The 23,187-nt window shown below is 49.1% G+C and overlaps 1 protein-coding gene across 1 annotated transcript in view; it reads right to left on the reverse strand.

Moving 5' to 3' along the window:
* The window catches only part of ITPR1 (inositol 1,4,5-trisphosphate receptor type 1), a 160,142-nt gene that overhangs the window by 26,852 nt on the left and 110,103 nt on the right, over positions 1-23,187 (reverse strand). The window contains exons 44-52 of the mRNA XM_064723957.1: positions 13,815-13,995; positions 12,969-13,222; positions 8,962-9,162; positions 7,750-7,860; positions 6,392-6,487; positions 5,823-5,945; positions 4,758-4,862; positions 3,663-3,855; positions 1,244-1,366 (exon numbers count right to left, since the gene is read on the reverse strand). Coding sequence (XP_064580027.1) covers positions 1,244-1,366; positions 3,663-3,855; positions 4,758-4,862; positions 5,823-5,945; positions 6,392-6,487; positions 7,750-7,860; positions 8,962-9,162; positions 12,969-13,222; positions 13,815-13,995 — 1,387 coding nt within the window. The remainder of the gene's footprint in view (positions 1-1,243; positions 1,367-3,662; positions 3,856-4,757; positions 4,863-5,822; positions 5,946-6,391; positions 6,488-7,749; positions 7,861-8,961; positions 9,163-12,968; positions 13,223-13,814; positions 13,996-23,187) is intronic.

Consider the following 23,187-nt stretch of genomic DNA (forward strand, 5'->3'; position numbering starts at 1 on the left):
ACTACCACGAGCAGCCATTTAATCTTGTTCCAAATCACTGCAGATTAATAAAGACAGCAGAGGATGGATGGAAATTAAAAGTTAATAAGCGTAAAGTTGAACAGCTGTTTTGGCTGCCTGGGGGGAGTTTGGGCTCCTGCGCTGTCACACAGCACGAGGTGCAGAGCTGGCAGTGGAGTCACTGGGTGGGAACAAGCACCAGCACGGGGAGGGACACAGGAAATGTGCAGCAGCTTATTTAGGAACGACTTATCTAGAATCTGAATAAGATTTATTGGGAATTCATTTGCTTTCAGGAGTTGCAGCAGCCATGAAGAACACCTGGAGTGAGTGAGGCTCCCAGGGGCTCCCTGAACAGCCAGGCTGGGAGCAGCATCCTCGTCCTGGCACACGGAGCTCAGGGTGGTCACTGCTCCCCTGCTGCACCCACCCTGACCCCAGGGCCCTGCTGGCACTCCCTGCACAGCCACAGGGAACATGCAGCCAGCAGGGACTTCTGCCTGCCTCTGGAATTCTCACCATTCCAGCACCAAATTCCAGGCATCCAGTTTTGTTTCTGCTCCTCAAGTCAGAAGTTTTACAGCTTCTGCTACTGTCAGATGCTCATCAGCTGCTCAGTTCACCATGTCTGAGCAATTCAAGACACTGACAACTTCCCCCAAACAGTCTGTTTGGAAGAGACTTTTTTTTTTTTTAAGCTAAATATAAGATACACATGTATTTATTTATTTTACTTTTTGGATTCTAACTAGGAGAGGAAGAGGTTTTATCAAAATGCTGGGAATGGGCTCCTCTTCCCCATCCTCCTGTGGTCACTGCTCCCCCTGGCAAGGCAGGACAATGTCACCCACCCTAGCACTCACAGCCCTCCAGGAAAAGTCTGTGGAAAATGCCATTAATAAACTGCAAGCTCAAGGAAAACAACACATTCAACATTTCACCTATTTTTAGCTCGATCCTTAATTACAGGACTTTAGACTGAAGTAGAACAGTCAAGCAATTAGAGGAGGATGTTTGTCTCAGGTAATTTTTTCCCCTAGGAAAAAGCATGGCTCTACATTTTCCTTAAAAAATGTCTTAAGAAAGAGTAAGAGAACAGCAGAGTTTAAAACAAGGCAATGTAAAAAGCCAAATTCTGTTCTCCTTCCCCCACTGATGTAGTGCACAGACACGAGTGGGGAGAGCAAAATTTGGCTCATTATATCTTATTTGTTCACATGTTTTTTAGGTTAAATTTCAGTACCTCCTCGAATTCCCTTGAATGGGTAGAAAAATGCCACGAGCAGGTTCATGAGGACAGCCAGGTTGAAGGAAATGCTGCTCCAGAAGGACATGTTCCGAGCACACCAGTACAGGAAAGGCTGAGCTGAAAGAGACAAAATCATTTCTTTTTAATGGAGGGTTTAGTAAAAATAAGAGATCTCTATAAAAAAAAAATATATATCACCACCAAAACAAGTTTGTTTTCAGTTTGCCCAAAAGCACAGCATCAAGAGTAATAACATTAATGGCTAATTCTGAAGTTTTTTAAAATTATCCTTCATCCTGGGGGCCCTTAAAGTTTCCTAGATGGTGTTTTAAGGCATGTTTCAAACACCATTAAGATGGTGTTTTAGACATGTTTCCAACATGGTTCAGCAGCAGCAAGAGAACAAGCTGAGGAACTGCAGAGATCAAGCACCTGAGGTCTCCCCTAATAACACACTTGGTACTCAGAGTCACACAAGAACAATCTGGAGGAGGAAAATGAGCTCCAGCCCCATCCCTGCCAGCAGCTCACCTGCACCAGGCAGTGCCACCTGCAAATTCATTTTCTGCTGACAACAACCCAAAATAGCCCCAGAATAAGCAGGGGGTGAAGCTCCCTGGCCTTCCCTCTGCCCTGGGGGCAAAGGACTCAGCACATCTCAATGTACAACCAACAGCACGTTTAAATCCTTAATGTTACCCAGAAATACTTCTCAAAAAGACTCCTAATTTTAATAATCCCTGCAGCCAGAACCAAGAGGCAGAAAGCAGAAAGATTCCTTTGCTGGAGTGGTCGTGAACCCAACAAAGCTGCCTTGCAGTAATTCCCTCTGCATCCAGGCAAAATCCCCCTGATTTTGGCTCCTGCAGGCTTTCTGCACAGCAAACTGAGTCCTCCTGAAATCCAGAGCAGTGAAAAAATCAATTTAAAATGCTCTCAAAGGGAAAGGACTGTTTTGCCCTGGTGGAAGGAGGCAGCTGGTTTAGATACCAGAGAGCAAAGAAAAAGCTCTCAGTAAAATTTAGGAACAAGCTGAAAATGCAGACTTTGGGGGGAATGGTAATTTATAACATGCAGCAGTTCTGAGCCTTGCAGGAGCCACCAGCTCTCCAGAAAATGCCCTCCTCTAACACCCCCAGCTAACAAAGGGGTAAAGAATTCCACAATATCTCAATGTTCTCAATTTCCTTTTAACTGGAAGAATGTGTAACCAGATTTAATTAATTTCTATGGGATTATATAAGGGTGATTACAAAGGTCCAGGTTTAACTTTAAACCTTCCCTTGGTGATGGACACTGACTCTGTCTGTGCAGTGCTTCTGCCTGGCTTTGGCAGCTCATTTCCATTCTTAATTAACAATTAAGAGACTTCTGGTGCTCAGACCATGAGCTGAAGGGAGAAGGACATAGATCTCTATTTTAGAAGTCTTTTTGAGGGTTGAACAGACTCTAACTGGCATCATGTGAGCACACACAGCGCTGCCAGAGGTCACAGCTCCAACACAAACTACTGAAAACGTGAGAAACAACTCTACAAATGCAAAAAATCAGAGGACGGGCAAGGCCTGGATATTAGAGACAGAATAAATGATCCCAGTTTTTTAAAGGAAAAAAAAGAAATATTCTCCAGTTCTGCAGGTGGATCTTGGCTAATTTGTGGCCTGTTGCACCTGTGTTCAGACATTTTAGCATCACAGGGATGGAAGGGACTTGTCAACCTGTCAGCCAGTCTACTTGCCAAAAAAGGATGAATTCTACTTTACAATTACACAGAAATCCATCTTCAACTTGTTCTTGAACATCTGCATCCCTACAGATGCCACAAGTCCACAGAATCTTTATGGTTGGAAAAGGCCTTTACAATCCAACCTTTACAATGTCCAGCCTTGCTGCATTTCCCAGCCTTACTGCCCCCTGCATCCAGCACTGCTCTCCTCAGCTGGGTCCCCCCTGAATCCTGAATTTCTTTTTACAAACAAGGTGTGGGTTTGCTGGTAGATAAAACTAGTACTGGGAGATAAATAATGGGAAGGATTTCACTGATTGATGAATGGAGAAAGATATTTGCTTTTACAAATAAACTTTAGGTTTCCTGATAAAGGAAATTGGACATTGAAAGATGAAAGAAACAATGGGGAAGAATAATTCTTACAGAATTTAAGAGTTTAAAATTAAAAGGGAGCGTTATACATTAGAGGGAAATTTTCAGTATCAGGTGTATTGAGGAGTTTGTATTTTTTAAGTCTTTTAGTTAATGGGGAAAGAGAGAAGGGAAACGCAGCCAGGAAATTGGGATAAGAAGGAGGCTGCATCTTCCAAAAACTGGAGAGATTTCAGGGGATGTTTTCTTGCTTCTCTCTTTATTGGAATGAAACCTCATTGCTGCGCCCCACGTGGAGCAGCACTGACCCACCTCGCAGTTTCTTCTGCCAGTTCATCTCGTTGAAGAGGTCCTCAGACTTGAGGAAGAAGTCGTTGATCTTGCTGCCCTGCTCGTCCCTCTCGGTGGTGTAGTAGATGCGCAGCTTGGACTCCTTGGTGAGGAACTCGCAGATGCTGGGCACGGGGAACACGATCTGCTCCATGGTGCGGTCCGACCTGACAATCTGCACAGCAGCCTCGTCAGCCCCTCGCAATGCTCTTAGCTCTTGGTTTTCTGCTTGTTTTGCTCCCCCTTTCAAACCAGCACACGCATTTCCAAGGAACAGCAGCTTGACACAGATTGCATTTAATTTACCTTTCAGGGCAGGTCTACGTTTAGCTCCAGAATTGTAATTTTTATGCTGTGGTCTTATTCTGGCAGTACTGGTCTTAGCTGGGATTTCCAAGGGGCCCAGAGAATCCCACATCAAAGCTGGGATGGAGTTCAGAGCAGTGTGGTGGCCCAATTCAAGAATGTTGGCAAATTTGAGCCAAATCTGGGCAAGTACAAGGAATAGCAGTTCTATCTGTATTAGTTACTACAGAATTTTGGGAAGTCACAGAACCATGGACTGGTTTGGGTTGGAAGGACCTTAAAGCCCATCCAGTGCCACCCCTGCCATGGGCAAGGAAATCTTTCAGTGTCCCAGGCTGCTCCAAGCCCTGTCCAGCCTGGCCTGGGACACTTCCAGGGATAGGGCAGCCACAGCTCCTCCAGGAAATCTCCGTATCTGTGAACATTTTACTTTTATAAAGCTCTTAGATGGCACACGAGGCCAAACTGTCACTTGAATCCAGGAAGAGTGGCAAAAAGCTATCACAAACTTTCTGGATTCAGCAACAGCACCGGCCAAAATGTAACAGAAGCGAAGCCACACTTGCTGCTGCCAAGAGAGCTCTGCTCAGCTCCATCCCCGAGCCCACACATGACAGCTCAGGAATAGCTGCCACTGCCAGGGAATTAAATAAATAACTCTCCCTGCATGTTCTCTAGCAGAGACAACAGTCCACACACACAGAGGCAGGCAGAGCACATGAACAGTGCCCTGGGGCTGCCCTCCCTGGGCCCAGCCCCGGGTTTCCCTACCTCGATCTGTGCCGTGTGCTTGGCGTAGAACTCCAGCGCCTCGTCCCCCTCGATCTGACCCCCCGGCTTCAGCATGTTCTGCAGCTCTTTGTTGTGACGAGCCAACTAAAATAAAGGAATGCACAGGGAGTGGGAGACACCAGATGTCTCTCTGTGATATTAAATTCCTGATTTTTGGCATAAAAAAAGAAATAGTACGCAGTCAGCTGCTAGGAAAGGGCAAAGTTGACAGAAGGCTTGTTCTGTTCCAACCAGACACCCTGCAGCTCTATTTTGGGAGCAAGTCAGAATGATTCAAATATGTATTTCTTTAATGCCAGTGTTGTACTCCTCTTTTCCCCATTTGCCTGGAATCTTTCTGATCACACAGAAATTCACATTCACTCTGTCCTTCTAAACAACCCCAACCCAAAGGTGTGCTCATCACCCAAAGATGCAGGCAGGGACAAAGAGAAAATCTGCATCAACTGAGCAGAAGATGCACAGAGCACTGCCCCAAAATGCTGCTGGATGCTCCAAATTCATCCTGCAGCACAGTGAGGGTCTGTCTGCTCAGATGCTGGAGGAACAAGAAGTCTCTAATGCAGTGAGAGATGCAGCACCAATATATTAAGTAGATTTAGATACACCTTTCTCCTCTTTGGTTTTCTGCCTTTCAAACACACATTGTATCAATACAATGGCTCTGCTTGGCTCCAGCAGAGAGAGAATGTGGCAAGGACCGAGATTTCTGATTACACTTTAATTGATCTGTGAGTAGAATTTCTTTGGGAGTATAAAGTAACCTTTGATACAGCTGAAAAATAATACACTGCTGCTCAGTGCTGCCAAGAATTGAGCCACGTGTCCTCAGGAGCTCGGTCCAGAGCCTGCCTGCTTCCCACGATAAAAGAAAATTCCCAAAGTTTTCTTGCATTATACTATTTTTGTTTCTGATTAAAATTAGGATTTGCTCTGATAACAGGAGAATGTGCAGTGAGTCTGCCTCAGCGATGAGCCACGAAAACAGTTGCAGGGAAAAGCAGAGTGGCTTTTCCCAGTTTGGCATTTGTGGTGGAACTCTACCTGATGGGCCAGGATGTAAATGTTGTGTCCCACGTTCCTCGGGGATGCAGCCACATCCTCCCCGTTCTCTCCATCCTCAAACTCCACCTCTCCCTGCAGATAGGCCTTCTTGATCACTTCCACCTGGAGAGGGAGACAGGCAAGGAGAGGAGGCTCAGGCAAAGGGTGGAAGCTGCTGAGGGCAGCACTCCATGGCTGGGAATGGAGCGGAGCAGGGACACCCAAAGGGAGATCAGTGGACAGGGCAGGATAAACTGAACTCAGCCTCAGCCCAGCTCACTGGCTCAACAAACTGAACCCCACGTTTCCCTGAAGGTGACACGTTCCAGGCCACCCTCTCTGCACCTGCATCACGTTCTGAGCTCCAACACAGCCCCGAGCACTGGGATGAGTCAATGGTGCTTGGGCTGTGCTTTGCATCTCCTGCTTGTGTTTCACCAGCTCACACGTGAACCAGCCCCAGACCCTGCCAGGGCTCACTGGACAGCTCTGGGGCCACAAGGGACTGTCACTTCTCTGTCCTCTGTGCAAATGAAGAGCAGGAGCTGGGGAGGGGTCCCGGGACTCACCAGCTCCTTGGGCCTCATGTTGTAGAGGATCCTCTCTGCGTTCTCACTGTCGTGCCTGCTCTCCATGATGGCCAGGAGCAGCTTGGAAGCGTTGTTCTGAGGGCAGGGAAGAGCAATGGAATCACTGCCAGGAGCCACAAAGTGGGGGTTCCCAGCCCGAGTGGCACCACTGTGCTGCCCAAGGGCTGCAGGGTCCCACAGGAGCATTCACTGCAGGCACAGCGTGCCAGGGCTCTCACAGCCTCACCTCACCATCCCTGCCTCTCATTACTGACCTACACAACAGGTAATTTTAGCAGTTTATTCCCCAAATCCTACTCATTGAAAGGCATCAAATTAACCCCAGCCAAGGTTTAAAATTCTAAAAATGCTGCTGTTTTCATGCTCGTGTTGTTTTGTTTTGATTTAAGGATGCTGCAGCATCGCCACAAGCTCTGAGCTCCCAAATGGTGCAGCTCAGCTCTGCTGAAGATGCTGCTGATTAAATCAAGGGACAGCCAGGGCTGAAGACACAGATGTGCTTTGCTGCTTTTAACCGAAATCACTCTGCAGTCTGCTCACGCCAAGGAACACGGGGAGGAAATGGGAAACTACCACAAGGCACCAGACTACTTTAATACGAACAATTAAGATTAAAATCCATCATGCCTGACAATAAAACCCAATAAAAGTATTTAATTTTGAAGTATAACGCTAATCGAGTCTAAAAGCATTTTTTATTTACAATAATAAAAAACCCACATTACCCATAATAATGGTGTGAGTCGGCAACGGAAAACAAGGAGACACTGCAGTGTCAGGCAGGGCAATAAGTCAGAAAGGAAATATTTCTCAAGCACAGGCTGAAGCAAGAGTGCTCTGGGACTGCTGTTGCTAGAGGGGAACCTGCCCCTGTGTTTTTGTGTTTTGAAACCAGCAGCAGGGCTAATTATTTCAGCATTAATATGGACAGCCATAAAGAATTGTTGATTTAATGTCAACCTATTAAACAACACCAATAAAGTGTTGGGAAAGTAGTTGCAACATGAGAAATTTCACTTCCACTGTCCACATAAAAGCTCAGCAGCAACAGAAGAGTTTTCATCAGCTTTAGATTTTTTACAGGAAGTGATTTTAGGATTCCTCAGCATACTCTGACTGCCTTGCATCCCCCATCTGAGAACTGGTGGCTCCATGTCATCATTTAAAAGATGAAATACCTGTGACAAACAATCTTTGGGCACTGCCTGCAGCTCACTGATGTGTATCATTTTTGTGCACTTGTGAATATTGGGATATAACAAACACCCACATCATTTTAACAGTAAAATCACATTTTATCCCACTGTTAACGTGCCTCACACAGAGCATTCACTTGCCTTCAGCTCCAACACGAGGTCCATCCTCTTCTTTCCCAGAGGGTTGATGTCATTGAGAATTAATGCTGTGATGATGTCAATGCCGTTGGACTCGTGGGTAGCAATGCAGTTCTGTCCAAAGAAAAGCCATCAGCCTTCACTAATTGCCTGCACTGCACACACACCCGGGCTGGTGACCCTCAGAGCAGCACAGTCCCCTCTGTCATCGCCTCGTGGGCTGGAAAGCTGCACACAGAGCTCCGGGCAGGGCAACAACAAAAGACTGAAGGCATTTTGTTCCAAGCTTTTCCTCTCCTCAGCCACGGTCCTGCTGGAGCCCCGGGGCTCAGGAAGCAGGAGGACCACGGCTGATAAATGAAGCATTTCCATGCCAAAGCTGCAGGCTGGAGGAACAGTGCTTTACTGAGATTAGGGAGAGTTTTCTTTATTATAAACGTGCCAATCAACACCTACTTCAGAGCTGTCTACACAAAGAAAGGGAATTTCCATAACCTCCTGCCTACCCTTCAGCCCTGCTCTGGGAATGGTCTGTACCTAAAATGTACAAACAGCAGCTTGCTGGCTTCAACATCCAGAGAGACATTCCTGTTCTGTCCTCAGAACACCTGAAGGGTTTTATTCCACCTGACCCAGAGAGCAGAGGGACACCGACCATTCTCCCTGGCAGGCACAGCCTCACATGTTTTCTTGCAGAGACAAAGGCAGAAAAGCCACATCCCAGTCTTTGAGGACAATATTATGGCTCAATTAATAAGGAACTGGAGACAATAATCAGAAACTGGCACAGGTGCCCAGAGCAGCTGGGGCTGCCCCTGGATCCCTGGCAGTGCCCAAGGCCAGGCTGGACATTGGGGCTGCAGCACCTGGGACAGTGGGAGGGGTCCCTGCCGTGGCAGGGGTGGCACTGGGTGGGATTTAGGGTCCTCCCAACCCAACCCATTCTGGGATTATATCAAGTACAGCAATTCCCCACTCTCCCTGTCCAGTCTAATGAAACAATCTTAGCAAAGCAGAAATAATTCTACTGCTCTGAGTGCTTCAGCTCCTCAGAGGGGGCCCTGAGAGACAAGTTGATTATGAGGAGTTTATAAAGGAAACAATCCTCCAGCTTGGGGGGGAAATAAAGTGGTCAGTGTTGTGAGACAGCAGCAGGCCAGCAGAGCTGGGGCTCAGGGAGAAGGGGGATGCATTTCCCAGCTCTGGGTTCATTACCTGGTTCTCGTGGCAGGGCCCCTGGCAGTACTCAGTCAGACTTTCCAGCGTCTGGTTGATCAGTGCCACGTTTTTCTCGTTTATGTACAGACCCAGCAGCCCAAGTCCCCCAGTTGTGCTCCCACAGATGCAGTCCAGGAACTGCAGAGTCTCACACACCAGGTTGTAGTTGGTCTTGTTGTTCTGGCAGCGTAGGAAATTCTGTGGGGAGAGTGTCAAAGTCATGAGGGAGGGGAAAAACCATGCACAGTGCTGTTTAGCTGATAGTATTTATTAGGTTCATCCATCCCCAACTCCACAGCATGGTGGATTGCTCTGGCTCGCTGTACAAGCAGTTTTAGCCTCTTTCCAAGGCTTATTTGCAACGTGCTGCTCTCCTGAGCAGCTTGCTGGCCTCTTGCTGTACAGCAGAGAACAGAGTGCATCCCCTAAACACAGAGATGCATTAGAGGCTGACACACCCAGCCCAGAGCAGGCACTCTGGGAAGCTCTCTGCAGCCTGGAGGCCTCACCCAAAGCTGCACTTCCCTGAGCATCACCAAGGCTCCCTCCTCCCTCCCACACCTCGCTGGGGCCTCACAGCAGCTCCACCTGCACAGAGGGACCCGAGTGCACAGCTGGAGGGAAGGTGCCTTAAGATGGAATTCTCTCCACTGCCTTTCTTTCCATGTAATTATTGGGATTCCCGCTTGAAGCTGCTGACTGGGAGCAGCTCCTCTAATGAAAAGCCAGATTTGCCACTGTGGATTTAACAGCTTTCTGCTGTTATTTCTCCTATATTCCAAATGAAGAAAAGCACCAAACCCACCCAAAACTGAAGGACAACTAATGAAAACCCATCTCCCAGTGATTCAGATGCTGTTTGCCACTGCATTCCCAGCAGTGCTGCAAAGATTAGCAGCCAGTACCACTTGCTTTTCCTTCAAGTTTCAGCAGGAAAACTCTTATTTAGCTTAATTCTAGCAGGTAACAACAATTCCAGGGTGAAAAAGCCCTCAGAGGAACAGGAGCCATGGAGTAGGGAAGCAGCAGGGTCTTTCCTGCCAGCCCAGAGAGCTGCACTGTCCCTGGCTGTCTCTGCCTGAGTCAGACTAATGAGTCTTTTAAGGCAAACAGAGAGAGAAATTGCAGATTCAATGGAAGGCGAAGCTAAAAAAGGAAAACGCTGTCTATGAATGCAGACTAAAGGTGACAGTGATTCAGCACATTTCAGCTGATTGCTCATTTAGTATCCTGACTTCTGATTAACTTGTCAGAATGCAAAAAAGGTTGATCCTACAGAAATTGGAGCTCGTGCCTTCCCTCCAGGAAAAAAGGCAAAATGAAAGGATGATACCCAAAGTGAGGAGGTAAAAATGCTCCCTGGCTGCAGCACAGCATTTATTCTGATTGCAGCTAAGCCTGTACCTGAGCTGCTTGACCCACAGTCAGCAAGGAGAGAAGAGGAATGAGGCACAAGACATTGCTAGGCTGAAACAAGGGGAAGGAAAAAATTGTACAAAGCAAACCCCTGGTGCACTGTGAGAAACTGCCCCAGGGAGTGTCTGCTGCTGTCTCAGCCAGGACAGAGTGAACTCCTCATTTTCAGTCCCCCAGAGCACCTCAGGGCGGGAACACAGCTCTGCAGTGCTGAGTGTGCCAGCCCACTGCTCCCTGTGGGAATGACCCGGGGTGTGCAGACCCTGCCCCAGGAGCAGCAGCCACGGCAGAGCCAGCCAGAACACCTGGGAGGCACCCACTGCTCATGCCAGCCCTTGCATTCATTGGGGAGGGCACTGCAGCTCCTCCATCCAGAACACCTGGGAGGCACCCACTGCTCATGCCAGCCCTTGCATTCATTGGGGAGGGCACTGCAGCTCCTCCAGCCCCGTGGAACAGCACCCACATGGAGCAAACTGGGGCTGTGCTGGGAAGGGCTGCCTGATGCAGAGGGCACAGCACTGCAGCTGCCCGAGCACCCAGAGACCTCATCCTCCTCCTCCTCCTCAGCACAGCAGCTCCTCCAGCAGGACTGGCACTGCCCTGTGTTTGCCCATCAGCCTGGAAAGGCCGGGGGTGCCCAGCACACACCTGCACCAGGCAGCTGATCCCAACTCCCTCATTCAAATGTAATGTGCAATTCCTGGAGAGCCCTTCCCTGGGACATTTAGGCAGCGAGTCCTCTGGCACGACTGCAGGGAGCTCAGTTACATGCACCAGCTGCAGACACCAAGATTCTGGAGGATCAGACACTTGTGCCTTCCCTTTGGGGCTGAGGGAGAAGGACAAACCTCGAGGCAGGCGGGCAGAAAGAGGATTACACTGGAAAAGCCGCTCTACCTTTTTTTCTTTGTTGTTGCTACAAAAAGCAATCCCTTTTTCTCTCAGAGCTGACTACAGCTACCTGCTGTTTGGGAAATGGGATTGTTGAGGCCAAGTTTCTGCCCTGGCTGGGATCCAAGAGCGCTCCTATAGCTGCGGGTGCTGGCCAAAGGCAGCAGCGGATCCTGCGCGTGCGGTTTGGAACCGCGCCACGGAGCGGCACCGCCAGCGGCACGAGAATCCTCTGACAAAACACACATCAAAGGGCTCTTTTCCTTCAGAACCAGAGAAAGGCTGATGGATGGAGGTAACCTGGGTGCTCAGAGATGCTCCCAGAGGGTTCTGTGCAGCTGGGATCCCACTGCTGCCCTGCCGGGGCACTCCCGCTCAGAGGAAGCGACCTGGCAGCGCTGCCAAGCTCTCACAGGGTCCCACGCTCCTGCCGGCCACGGAACAATGGGCAATCAAGGCAATTATTGCTCTTTCTCAGGGCATTTAGCACATTGTGCAGCGCCTCACCAGCTCCTCCATCCCAGCCCGGCAGCACTGAACATAAATCATCTGAATCAGAGCCCCTTTGTGAAGGGGAACCTGCTCTGGGCTCCCTGAATTGTACAAACACGTCCCAGGGCAGCACAGGACACCGAGGCTGCCAGGACCTTTGGACACTGCCAGCTCCAACCCCTGTCACGAGGCAGCTGGAGCAGAGCCTGGCCCGTCCTCTCCACATCCCCCATCAGATGTTTGCACACATGGGGAGAGATCCTGAGCCTGCTCCTCTCCAGCCTGACCTCTCCCAGCTCCCCCTGCCTCTCCTTGCCCATCAGATGCTCCAGCCCCATGGTCACCTCTGAGACTCCCTGCTGGACTCAGAACCCAGGACTGGAGCCAGAATTCCACACGGAGCCAGGGGCATCCAGCTTGTTCAGGTGCACATCCAGCTTGTTTAGATGTTTCCCATCCCAATTCTCCACCAAGGGTAAGACTCTCTTGCTCCAGACCTCACCAGGGTCTCAGGGATGTAGGGTTGGTGAAGGCCAGTCCTATCAGTAAGGGGCAAACTGAAGGTGGCACTGAGCTCCCTGACCTTCTCCATGTCCCCTGTCACCAGGGTCTGTCCCCATCCCACGGCAAACCCATCTCTGCCTAGCTCCTCCTGTGTGGATACAACTTAGAAATCCTTCTCATTGCCCTCTGTGTCCCCCAGCAGATTCACCTCCAGCTGAGGCTTTCCTGACACCTTCACCATGTGTTCAACTCTAGCTAGGCACATGAACAGATCCAAGAAAATCCAGGAGAACCTGCTTACTGGAAAGTTAATCTTGAAGGCTGCTGGAACCAAAGTCCCAAGGTCCTCTTCATTTTCCTACATCATTTTTCTTTGTTTCTTTCCCTTATCTCTCAAAAGCAAATCAGTAACTTCACAGTACAACACCTGCTTGCTTTCAACATATACTTTTTAAAAGCCCCAAGAAGTGTTGATCCCACCACCTTTAATGCATGTACCCTTCAAAGACCACTGGATAACTGGATTTGCTCGGATCAGCCCAGCAAGGTGTAAGTACACTTTTTTTGGATTAACATCAAGACGAAGGAGAATAATTGGTCACATAATCCATTTAAAAAGGCCTGGGGTTAGGGATAATGCTGTGGCAGCAGCGGGTGCACCAGGCACCCTGAGCACAGGTGCCCAGAGCAGGCGGTACCTGCAGGTCCCGGTTGTGGTTCTCACAGAGCAGCTGCAGGAAGCGCAGGATGGGCTGCATGATGGAGATGACAGCGCTCATCTCCAGCTCATCTTTGCTCTTGTCTGCTGCGGCCTGGGCCCCCTCCCCGGCCGAGTAGTGCTCCTCGGGGTCGGCCTCTCTCCGGTAGGTGTTGTAGGCCTTGCGCGTGGCCGCCGACGCCTCCAGCAGCTGGTCCCGCACCTCCTCGGTGATCTGGGTCATGGGCTCCCTCACTGCAACACACCAGCACACATCCTCCCTCAGGCAAGCTGCATAAGGAGGGCCAGGAAATCTGTCCACACGGTCCCCTGGCAGCTTCACCCGCAGGCCCAGCTGATGAGCAGCAGCTCCTGGTGAGTACGTTTAGTGTAGGTGAGGGGCCCGTGCCACACTCCACACCTCGTACACCAACCACAGCAGGGTTACACATCTGGGGATTAATTGGTTAGGGCACACACATCTAGCACGAGTAGGAGTTATGGTAAAAGGACCTGCTTCAGAACAAAATTAGGATTTCTTCACTTATTGTTAGAGAAGGTACTGACCACAACCCACAGCCCGGGGTTGTTCCTACAGATCACATTTGGGCAGCTTGTCACGAGACAAGGCAGCAGAGTCTCAGCTCAGAAAGGCTTTTCCTCATTTCAATAGCACAACCTCACAAATGGATGAAGAGGGGATGAAGCTCTCGAAATCCTGAGCCAGGGCACCACTGATCTCTGAACTTTGCTCTGTGGGATCAGAGATCAGAGCATTATTGCATCAATTGAAATGAGTTCAAAACACACTCCCTGTCAGTTCAGAAGGGGAATGACTGGGGATTACCTCTTTTCCTGTTGGGGACATCTCTGTCCGAGTCTTCATCTTTCTTTTTGTTTCCTAAGTCACTGGTGTTGACTGTGACAGTCGCCTTGATTTCTTGCTGTGCCACTTTCATGCGGTCATAAAAAACCTTGAAGAACTTCTCAGATTTCTTATCTTCCGTCAGTCGGCAGAAGAAGGAATGCTACAAGAGAAAAGGAACAGCATCTGTAGCTCCACACACAGTCTGAATCCAGACAATTCCACCTTTCTGCACTGTGGGCTATCCTGCAGGACTGGGAGCTCCATTAGCTGTCAGTAACCTGCAACTCACAGCAATGGAAACTTGGAGTTTATGGTGAGGCAGCTCCAATGTCTCAGCTTGGTTAAATCCTTCATTAACAACTTCAAATGCAGGTTTAAAGAGGAGTGAGGGCAATAAATCACACCAGCCTGATACAACTGGGCAGCACACCTCACTCTCAACAAGGGAGACAAGGTAAGTACCAGGAATTACGGTAAGAAGGGAATTCGCTAAAATTTGATTATCAGTGCAGAAACAAAAGGGTATGGGCAAAATATAGAAGAAGAACTGTCCTGCCTTCCCACCCTCAAATCCAAGGGACTGTGACTCACAGCAGGCAAAAGCCAATGTTAATCACAGTCCAAAAATGCACAAACAGGGCGATGCTGTGAGGGACATCTCGTGCTGAGCTTCCCCTGCCCTGCCTGCAGAGGCTCCTTAAAACTGCTTTTAGTTCCCACTCTAATATATCTTTAAGTGACAGAAAAACTCAAAGCACTGACTACTTTTAAGAAGGTTTATTACTCTTCTTCTGCACATATGTGCACAGAGACAGAAAGTTCTCCCTAAAATCGAGGAGAATACAAATCATGCACAGGTCAAGAAGGAGCCAACACAGTGAGTGATCAGACAACTCTTGATGAAACCAATATGCTGTTACATAAATCAGGACCAGAGCTTAAACACGACTGAAGGATGAACTTGTAAGTGGGTCACCTTATGCAGAGCATTATGAAATTAGTTAGCATTCTGCAGCGGCTCGCCATCCAACAGCTTTACATGATGAATAGGAATGAAGGCTGATTTATTGAAAAAACAAATTAAAATGGGAACAGCAATATATCCTGCCCGCTCTGCTGTGGAGCACACGGGGCCGTGGCTGCTGCTGCCTTTGATCACTGCAGCAGCTGCACGGAGAACACACGGAGTGACTTTGAACACTCCCAGAGCTGTGCCTTTGATTACAGCCTGAGCAGCAGCATGGCTATTTAAAGAACGTGGTCAATATTCAGGAGATATCCCTCCCACCACTGCAATACCTCCCACCTGCCCTTAGCACCTCAGGTAAACTCTGAAGATTGTGTTTATTTCTGGTATTAACAGAGAGGAGGGCAAGGAGAATAACCCAGGACAGACATCCCAAACCCAGTCACAGCAGTACCCCCTCCTGACACCCACCAGAGAGCCCTGCAGGACTCTGTGCCCTCTGCCCAAACACTGCTGGGCCTGTGGTGTGCCCAGTTCATTTATTAGCATTGGTACAACAAAAAATATCTAATACAAGACTCTGTATCAGCAATTTGAATGTTTTCTCACAATGTTTTCCCACGGCTTTAAACTGAATGAGGGCTGACTTAGATTAGGGATATTCAAGAACTCCTTCCCTGTGAAGGGGGTGAGGCTGACCAACAACCCCTCAATAACTGGGGGGTTGAGGCAGCCAAGCCTGAATTAACTCAGTGACTTGGTGGCTGCAAGGACAGAGAGGGGAAGAGTTTGTATCCAAGGAGCATCTTGGAAATTTCACTCTACAAAGATTACAATAGTAACAACAACAATAATTTACAGATAGACCAGCAGAAACCACAGCCTCTAAAAAGGCCAAACGCTCTGAAAAATTTGGCTGTCAGGAAGCGATGGCCATGACCTGACTGTCACATCTGCAGAGCCCAGACAGGAGGAATTTCCCTGTGATGAAGCTGTGCTGAAGGAAAGCCTTTTTCTAATGAATCACACCAAAGAAATACCTTTTATGAGAGTAATTATTTCTTGCTGACAGACTTGATTTTTGTCGTCTTTTCAAGCTTTTTAACTGAGTTTCCACTGCACTTCAGAGAAAAAACCCCAAATGAAAGGAGCACTTCCAGTAAAGCTTTTTGTGCATGCTGTGCATACACTGAAGGGGTGTCACCAAATGATTGTTTCAGTTTAGGTCAGGATGCCTAACACCTTCACACATATGAATCAACCACATGCCAGCTCCCAAAGATACTGTATTTTAAGAGGTGTGATCTTGCAAGTTGCGCTCGAGCAGGTAACGGGTGGTGATAATTATGACAGAAATCCTAAAATCTTATTTACGGATATAGCCGCCAAGCAGAAAGTGGAGAACTCTCCCTTTTTAAAACGGAAATCGAGTGGCCATTTTAGAGCACCGTCTGCTGGGGTCCTGGCTTGTGTACAGACACCACCATGGAACCACGGGCTGCTGAAAGAGCAAGCGTGGAGGAACAGAACAGCCAACCTCCACACTCCTGCGGGATTTTGAGGAACAGAGCTTTAAACACAGCCCTGGCACTGCAGCATCTGACACCAGCCATCCCTGAGGGCCCACTCACCATCACACTGGGGTCTGGGAGCTCCTAAACCCTGCTGCAGGAGGGAACTGTGTCCCATAAGGAACCAGCAGGGGCTGTGTCTGTCCCAGTAGGAAAAAGCTGTCTGAGAGGTGGTGGAGACACAGCTCCATGTGGTACTGGAGACATGGGCAGTGGAGGCCAGAGAGGGATTTGGGACAAGGGCATGGAGGGACACAGGGAATGGCTTCCCACTGCCAAGGGCAGGGTTAGATGGGATTTTGGGAAGAAATGCTTCCCTGTTAGGGTGAGGAAGCTCTGGTCCAGGGTGCCCAGAGAAACCATGGATGCCCCTGGACCCCTGGAAGTGTCCAAGGCCAGGCTGGAGCACTCTGGGCTAGTGGAAGGTGTCCCTGCCCATGGCAGGGAATTGGAAGTAGAGGATATTTAAGGTCCCTTCCAACCCAAAGCATTCTGGCATTCCCACATTGTGAAACTGCATTTTATCTCAACCTTGCATTGCTAATGTCTGTTAAGTCACCAGCCCTGCACAGGAGCCATGGCAGGGCCACAGCAGCCTGGGGGGTTTGCCCCACAGACCCAGGCTCAGCAAAGAGCTCTGCAAGTGCCCCCAGCCCAGGGAAGCCCAGCTGATCCCCAGAGCACAGCAACCTCCCAGGCACAGGAGCCACGGCTGGATAAAGGGATGGTGATGAATTACACAGCCTCAGGAGGAAACACAGACCCACCCCTCGTGACAAGAGTGTCTGACAGGACAGATACTCACTGTGAGCAAGGACATCACCACAGAGCCCTCCATCATTTCTAAGGAGGGAGCAACCAACCACCTCCTGCACAGATGCAGTGATGCACATCAGCACAGAGATGCCTGAGCTGGGTTTTCCTTCCATCCCCTTGAAACATCCACTGATGGTCACTGTTCCAAGGGGATGGAAGGAGAAAAGCAGCCACACCACTGCTCCTCCTGACATCCAGACTAAAGCACCACAGAGCAGATCAACTGAAAACACCAGCTACCAGGAAACCTGTGAATAACTTCCTTTTATCCTCTCCATCACCCAACTCTGTTCCCAAGGGACTCCAGCAGGACATCCCCCTTGCACCTCAGTCCCTCCAGTGCATGCCCCTGGGCCAGAGGAGGGCAGTAAGTAAATCCCACCATCACCTGTGACTTGATCTCCTGGTGCATGACACAAGGCAGAAGAAGAGCTGCAAATCCAGAGATGGATTTCTCTGGAAAAGAAAAACCAAGGGCCAAGTTCCAATTGCAGGACCTTGACCTGCTACAGCCCTGCCCACCCTGGAGCACCAGCAGCCCCTCAAGCTCCCCCACTGACTCTGTGTTTCATGTGTTTGTTGAGAAAATAATCCTGTCTTTCTTGAGCAAGTGTCAGAGATGATGAACTACATCTCTATGGTCTGTTCCAGTGGTTAACAACTGTTAGAAACATGTGGTTAAGCTCTTCTTTATGCCCCTAACTTCCAGTCACTGATGTTTTTTTAAGCCTGTGTCTTTTCTGTAGTTATTCCCAGGAACTTGGTCTCCTCTTCCCTTCTGACTATTTACATACTCTGTGAAATGTTTACCTAACGTTTCGTGCGAAACTGAAAATACCATTTTTGCTTGCTGACTTTTTATTCAGCATTAATATAATTTTCTGTGGGGGGTATTTTTTGGCATGTTCTTAAATATTGCAAATCATTAACAAGCTAGATTGTAAAACCACATTAAGAAAAAATAAATCACTGAAGGATGGGCACATTTCCTGGCATTAACATTTAATTCTAAGACCTTTGACATACATAATATACAAAATTTCTAATGATGAGTGGAAAAGAAGCTCAGCTAACTCCCCAGCAGTTCAGGGGGGCAGGATTATGGAGGCAGGATAACCACAGGGCAGGGACAAATGCTCCTTAACATGTCTCTCATACCAGCAGTGGGTAACAAATTGGATTTTAGCCAGAAGAACTGACATCTGTCCTGTGGAGAGTGAAACCACACAGCACAGCAGCCTGGTACCTTTGTGTAAGGTGTACAGAGGACACACCCAGGTAACTAATCCACTCTAAATGTAACTAATCCACAGTAAATTTAATGATGAGTGAGCTTGTGCCCAGTGTAGGATTTTTAAATGGGAAAAAGACCCAAAAAGAAGCAGAAGCTGAAGGCAGCTGATTTCTAGCTCGTGCCTCTGAAAGCCTCGCCACTTTGGGCTGTGTGTGCTGCTCCTGTACTGGGAACACCTTTCCCTGCCCTGTCACCTGGCTCTGCCCCCAGGTCAGGACGGTTCTGCCAGCCAAGAACAGGAACAGCACTGGGGTTGTTCCTCATTGAACACCGGGATGGTTCCTCGTGGAACACCGGGGCTGTTCCTCGTGGAACACTGGGATGGTTCCTCATGGAACACCGGGGCTGTTCCTCGTGGAACAGTGGGATGGTTCCTCGTGGAACACCGGGGCTGTTCCTCGTGGAACACCGGGGTTGTTCCTCGTGGAACACCGGGACGGTTCCTCGTGGAACACCGGGACGGTTCCTCGTGGAACACCGGGACGGTTCCTCGTGGAACACCGGGACGGTTCCTCGTGGAACACCGGGACGGTTCCTCGTGGAACACCGGGGCTGTTCCTCGTGGAACACCGGGGCTGTTCCTCGTGGAACACCGGGGCTGTTCCTCGTGGAACACTGGGATGGTTCCTCGTGGAACACCGGGGTTGTTCCTCATGGGACACCGGGATGGTTCCTCGTGGAACACCGGGACGGTTCCTCGTGGAACACTGGGATTGTTCCTCATGGAACACCGGGGTTGTTCCTCGTGGGACACCGGGATGGTTCCTCATGGAACACCAGGGTTGTTCCTCATGGAACAGCTTGACGTCCCACCCCAGCCTCGCTGCAGGCTGGGCTGTCTGACTGCTCCTGGGAGAAGCAGCAGCAGAACGCAGCAGCTGAAGCACACCCCAGGTTTGGGCAGGCTCTGCTGAGCTGTGTTCCTCCCCAGGAGGGGTGGCCTGGCCTGAGGCAGCCTTGGCTGCAGGAGCCAGCCCGAGGTTGCCGTCAGCCCACGGAGCTCGGAGCGTTCCCGGGGCCGCACCCTGCCCTGGATGTTTCATCAGGCACCGAGCCCTGCCAGACCATCCCAACGCATCCCAAAGAATTCCCCAGCAAAACAGGCTTCTGATTACCCAGAAACCAGGGAAAGCAGAGCCCCAGCAAGCACCTCAGCAATTACAGCAAACTGCTTTAGCTGTTGTCTCCTTCCCCGTTTCCCTAACGCCAGTGAGCAGAAAATACCCCGGGAACTTGGCGAGCCAGGGCGATTGCAGAGAGGAAAGTCCCTCCAGAAGGAGGAGAAAGCTCAGTGATCTGGCTTCCACTCAGGACATTTTATTCCAACACTAGAGAGAAATCCTTGCAGGGACCTCAGCTCGCTCGGGTTATCCAGCCAGGCTGCCAGCACGACTAATGCAAAACTTGTGTGCTACTTCATCTCTGCAGGAAGTTTGCCACCCCCAGATGACTTCTTAGAGCTGGACTACTTCAAACAAGCCACATTTTAAGGGGAACTGCACTAACACAAGCACTGAATTAAGCACAAGTGCCAACCCTCTACATTCTGCCTAAACATATTGCGAGGGCTTCCACTGCAGAGAATTCCAACCTAACTCTGCTTTCGGTCCCTCCTCATTTATTTATTTTAAATATCACTAATCTCTCTCTCTCTCAATCTCTCGTACGTCCTGGCTCGCTGGAGATCCATCACTTTGGGCATGAGTGATGGATATCATTAGTCTTGCATAGCTTAAGGAAATGGCAGCTGAAATATTTCACACTGAACATACTTCACAGTTTGAAATAAACCCATAAGGAAAATCTGCCAGAACACCTCAATTGCCTGTTTTTTTTTGCAAACTGTAAAATAAACTTTGTCCTGAAAGCAGAAGGAGGACTTCCCAACTCTATTTTCCACAAATAAGACAAACTCTCCCTGCCATGGGCATCCACTCTCCACCCTGCACAGCTCTGTTCTTTGCTGAGGGCTCTGCCCTCTTACGGGAGAATGTTTTTTGGGGGTGATGAGTGTACAGAGCCTGACCTGTGGAAATGCTTGCCTATCCCAGCCAGCTTTAAATGAAACCAGAAGCACTAATACATCAGGAAGAGCCCCTGTATCCTGCATGTTCTCCTACTGCAACACCCAAAATCTTGATGCAACTTAAAGTCATCTCACAAAAGAAAGCAAGAACAAATCTCACACAGAGACAGTTCCCTCACACCCTTCCAGAGCCACTGAGTCCTTGGAAGGATGAGGTGACACTGGTGGAGGCAGAGTGGGCAACAACAGGCACAAACAGCACTGTGGGGTCTGGGCTCACAGATGGCCTTGGGAGCCTGGGAGACTCAGGGTCTGTCTGCTGATTTGGGTTCCTCCTGCATCCCTGTGGGAACACACAGGGCTGGGTCACTCAGCTCAGCCATGGCAGGAGCGTGGAGCCCATATCCCATGGCAGAATCATCAATCCCACTCCCCATGGCAGGAAGATGGAGCCCATATCCCATGGCAGGATCACGGAGCCCATATCCCATGGCAGGATCATGGATCCCATATCCCATGGCAGAATCACAGATCCCATACCCCATGGCAGAATCACAGATCCCATTCCCCACCGAACCAGCAAGTGCTGTGTAGGTGTGAGAAACAAGGAAGTCTGCAGACTCCCCAAAAGAAAAAAAAAAAAGTGTAAGATCTCCTTGAGAGACAGAGGAATTAAAGAAAACCATAGCAACAAGTCAGTCCACCTACCCAAACCACCCACCCACCACCAGTTTCATTTGCTGACGCACTTCAAAAACAAGCTGGCTCCTACCCGCTCTGGAAGGTGAGCAAGCCCTGAGAGCTCATTAAATTCCCTTCTCAGCTACTCTTGTGTGCCTGCAGCTAGTGAGCAAGTGGGATATAAATAGAAGTTATATAACAGCGCTTTGTTGATTCCTGTGCTTACCAAAAAAAAGGCAGCATGACCTTGTTTTGCTGAATAGCTTTGCCTCTGCCTGCTCCGGGAGGACTTTAATCCTGCTAGGGATCATCTTGAAAGTTTATGTTGGACCTGGATCCCATGGAGAGGAACTGGGAGAATTCCTGATTTACCTCCCTGCTCGCTCCCTGCAGGACCAGGATGCCAGTGGAATGCTGAGAGGAGTGCCACAGAGGAGGTGGTACCCAGCCATGAACACCACGAGGCCACCAAGGCACAGCTGAACCCTGAGCTAGAGCCTCTTCTCCTTTTTTTCCACCTACACTGCTCAACCACACAGATGGGCACCTCAGAATCCAGCAGGAAACTTCTCTTTGGGAAAAAAGACTGGAGGATGTTCTGCTCCAGGAATACTGATGGCCCAGAGACACCTCAGGAAGCAGCAGGAGCTGCAGCTCAGGAGCAAAGATGAGGTGCTATTGTCACCATCTCACCTCATCCAGCCTCAGTCTCACCTGGGCACACCAGTGCCCTGAATGAAAACAGAACCCTCCCTGCAGGAAGGATTCCTCACACTGCATTATCAGGAGGGCTGGGCTGTTTTGAACATGGTGGTACCCAACAGCTGAGGGACACTGAGACTTATTTTGTGCTAAATACATCAAAATATATGAGAAGATGGGTGTGCTCCCACAGGCTTGGCTCCCATCTCCTTACGTGCTGTGGAGCATCAGGACAGAGGTTCCTCATGGCCTGTGCCTCCTCTGGAAGGCAACTCCACTGTCAAGAAGGTCAGGATTTGCACAAGGTTCCCTTTTGGACAGGGCTCTTTCAGAAAAGGACAAGATCTCTGCCCACAGTTGATGATGCAGGTTCTTATCAACAGGTTTTTTAATGTCATGTTAATGACACGATCAAAATTTTTTTAAAAAAAGGTATGTTTTATCTTGAGTAAAAACACATTAAAACAGTGAAAGACACAGGCAGGTGATTGTTTAACATGTGCCAAGAGATTGCTGGCTGTGCACTGGTTTCCTAAACAGGTACCATTAAAACAATGTAAAAAAATATACCACATCCTCTATCACAGAAATCTGTCTGTTAGAAGCAAACAGACAATTTAAGACTTGTTTTATCAATGATCAAAAGTTTTCAAGTGCTATTTACAGAGGTTTAGTGACCCAAAGACATTCTTGCCTCTGCAGCCTTTGCCATTACATACAACTGCCTGTGCTCACTGATATCTATGACTGCTGCAAATCTTGCAATAAATAAATCTGATTTTAGAAGTCCAAACCACAAATTAAAGCACTATTGCGTCACTAAGCCAACATCTTACCCCACCAGTACTCCTGTAATGTTTTGCAGAGTTTTCCCCCCATTTTGCAGGGCAGTTGCAGCCACATGAAAAAAGAAACAAAGTGTTCCTGCAACCAAATAGGACATTTTGGTCACAGCCAGTGCTACAATGAGCTGAAGGACATAAATTTGTCTTGAAGTCTCTGCTCTCTCAACCCCAAGGGCTGTGGCTGACCAGCACCAGTGGCTGGTACCCCCAGCTCTGGGATTCCCTGTGTCCCCCAAGTGCCAGAAACACAAAGAACTGCATAGCTCTGGATTCAATTCCTTTTGTGCATCAATCCTGCAATTATATAATAACAATCAATCATCTCTGGACAGCTGGAGGCACAGAAAAGGAGACCACAATTCATTCTGGTGGAGTTTCCTCGCTGGTGGCAAGGCATGAGGAGAAATGTTGAGAAACATCAGCTGAGTCCAAGTATGGAGCAATGGATGG

This window comes from Zonotrichia leucophrys, chromosome 12, assembly GCF_028769735.1.
Source record: "Zonotrichia leucophrys gambelii isolate GWCS_2022_RI chromosome 12, RI_Zleu_2.0, whole genome shotgun sequence".
In the NCBI taxonomy this organism is placed as follows: Eukaryota; Metazoa; Chordata; class Aves; order Passeriformes; family Passerellidae; genus Zonotrichia; species Zonotrichia leucophrys.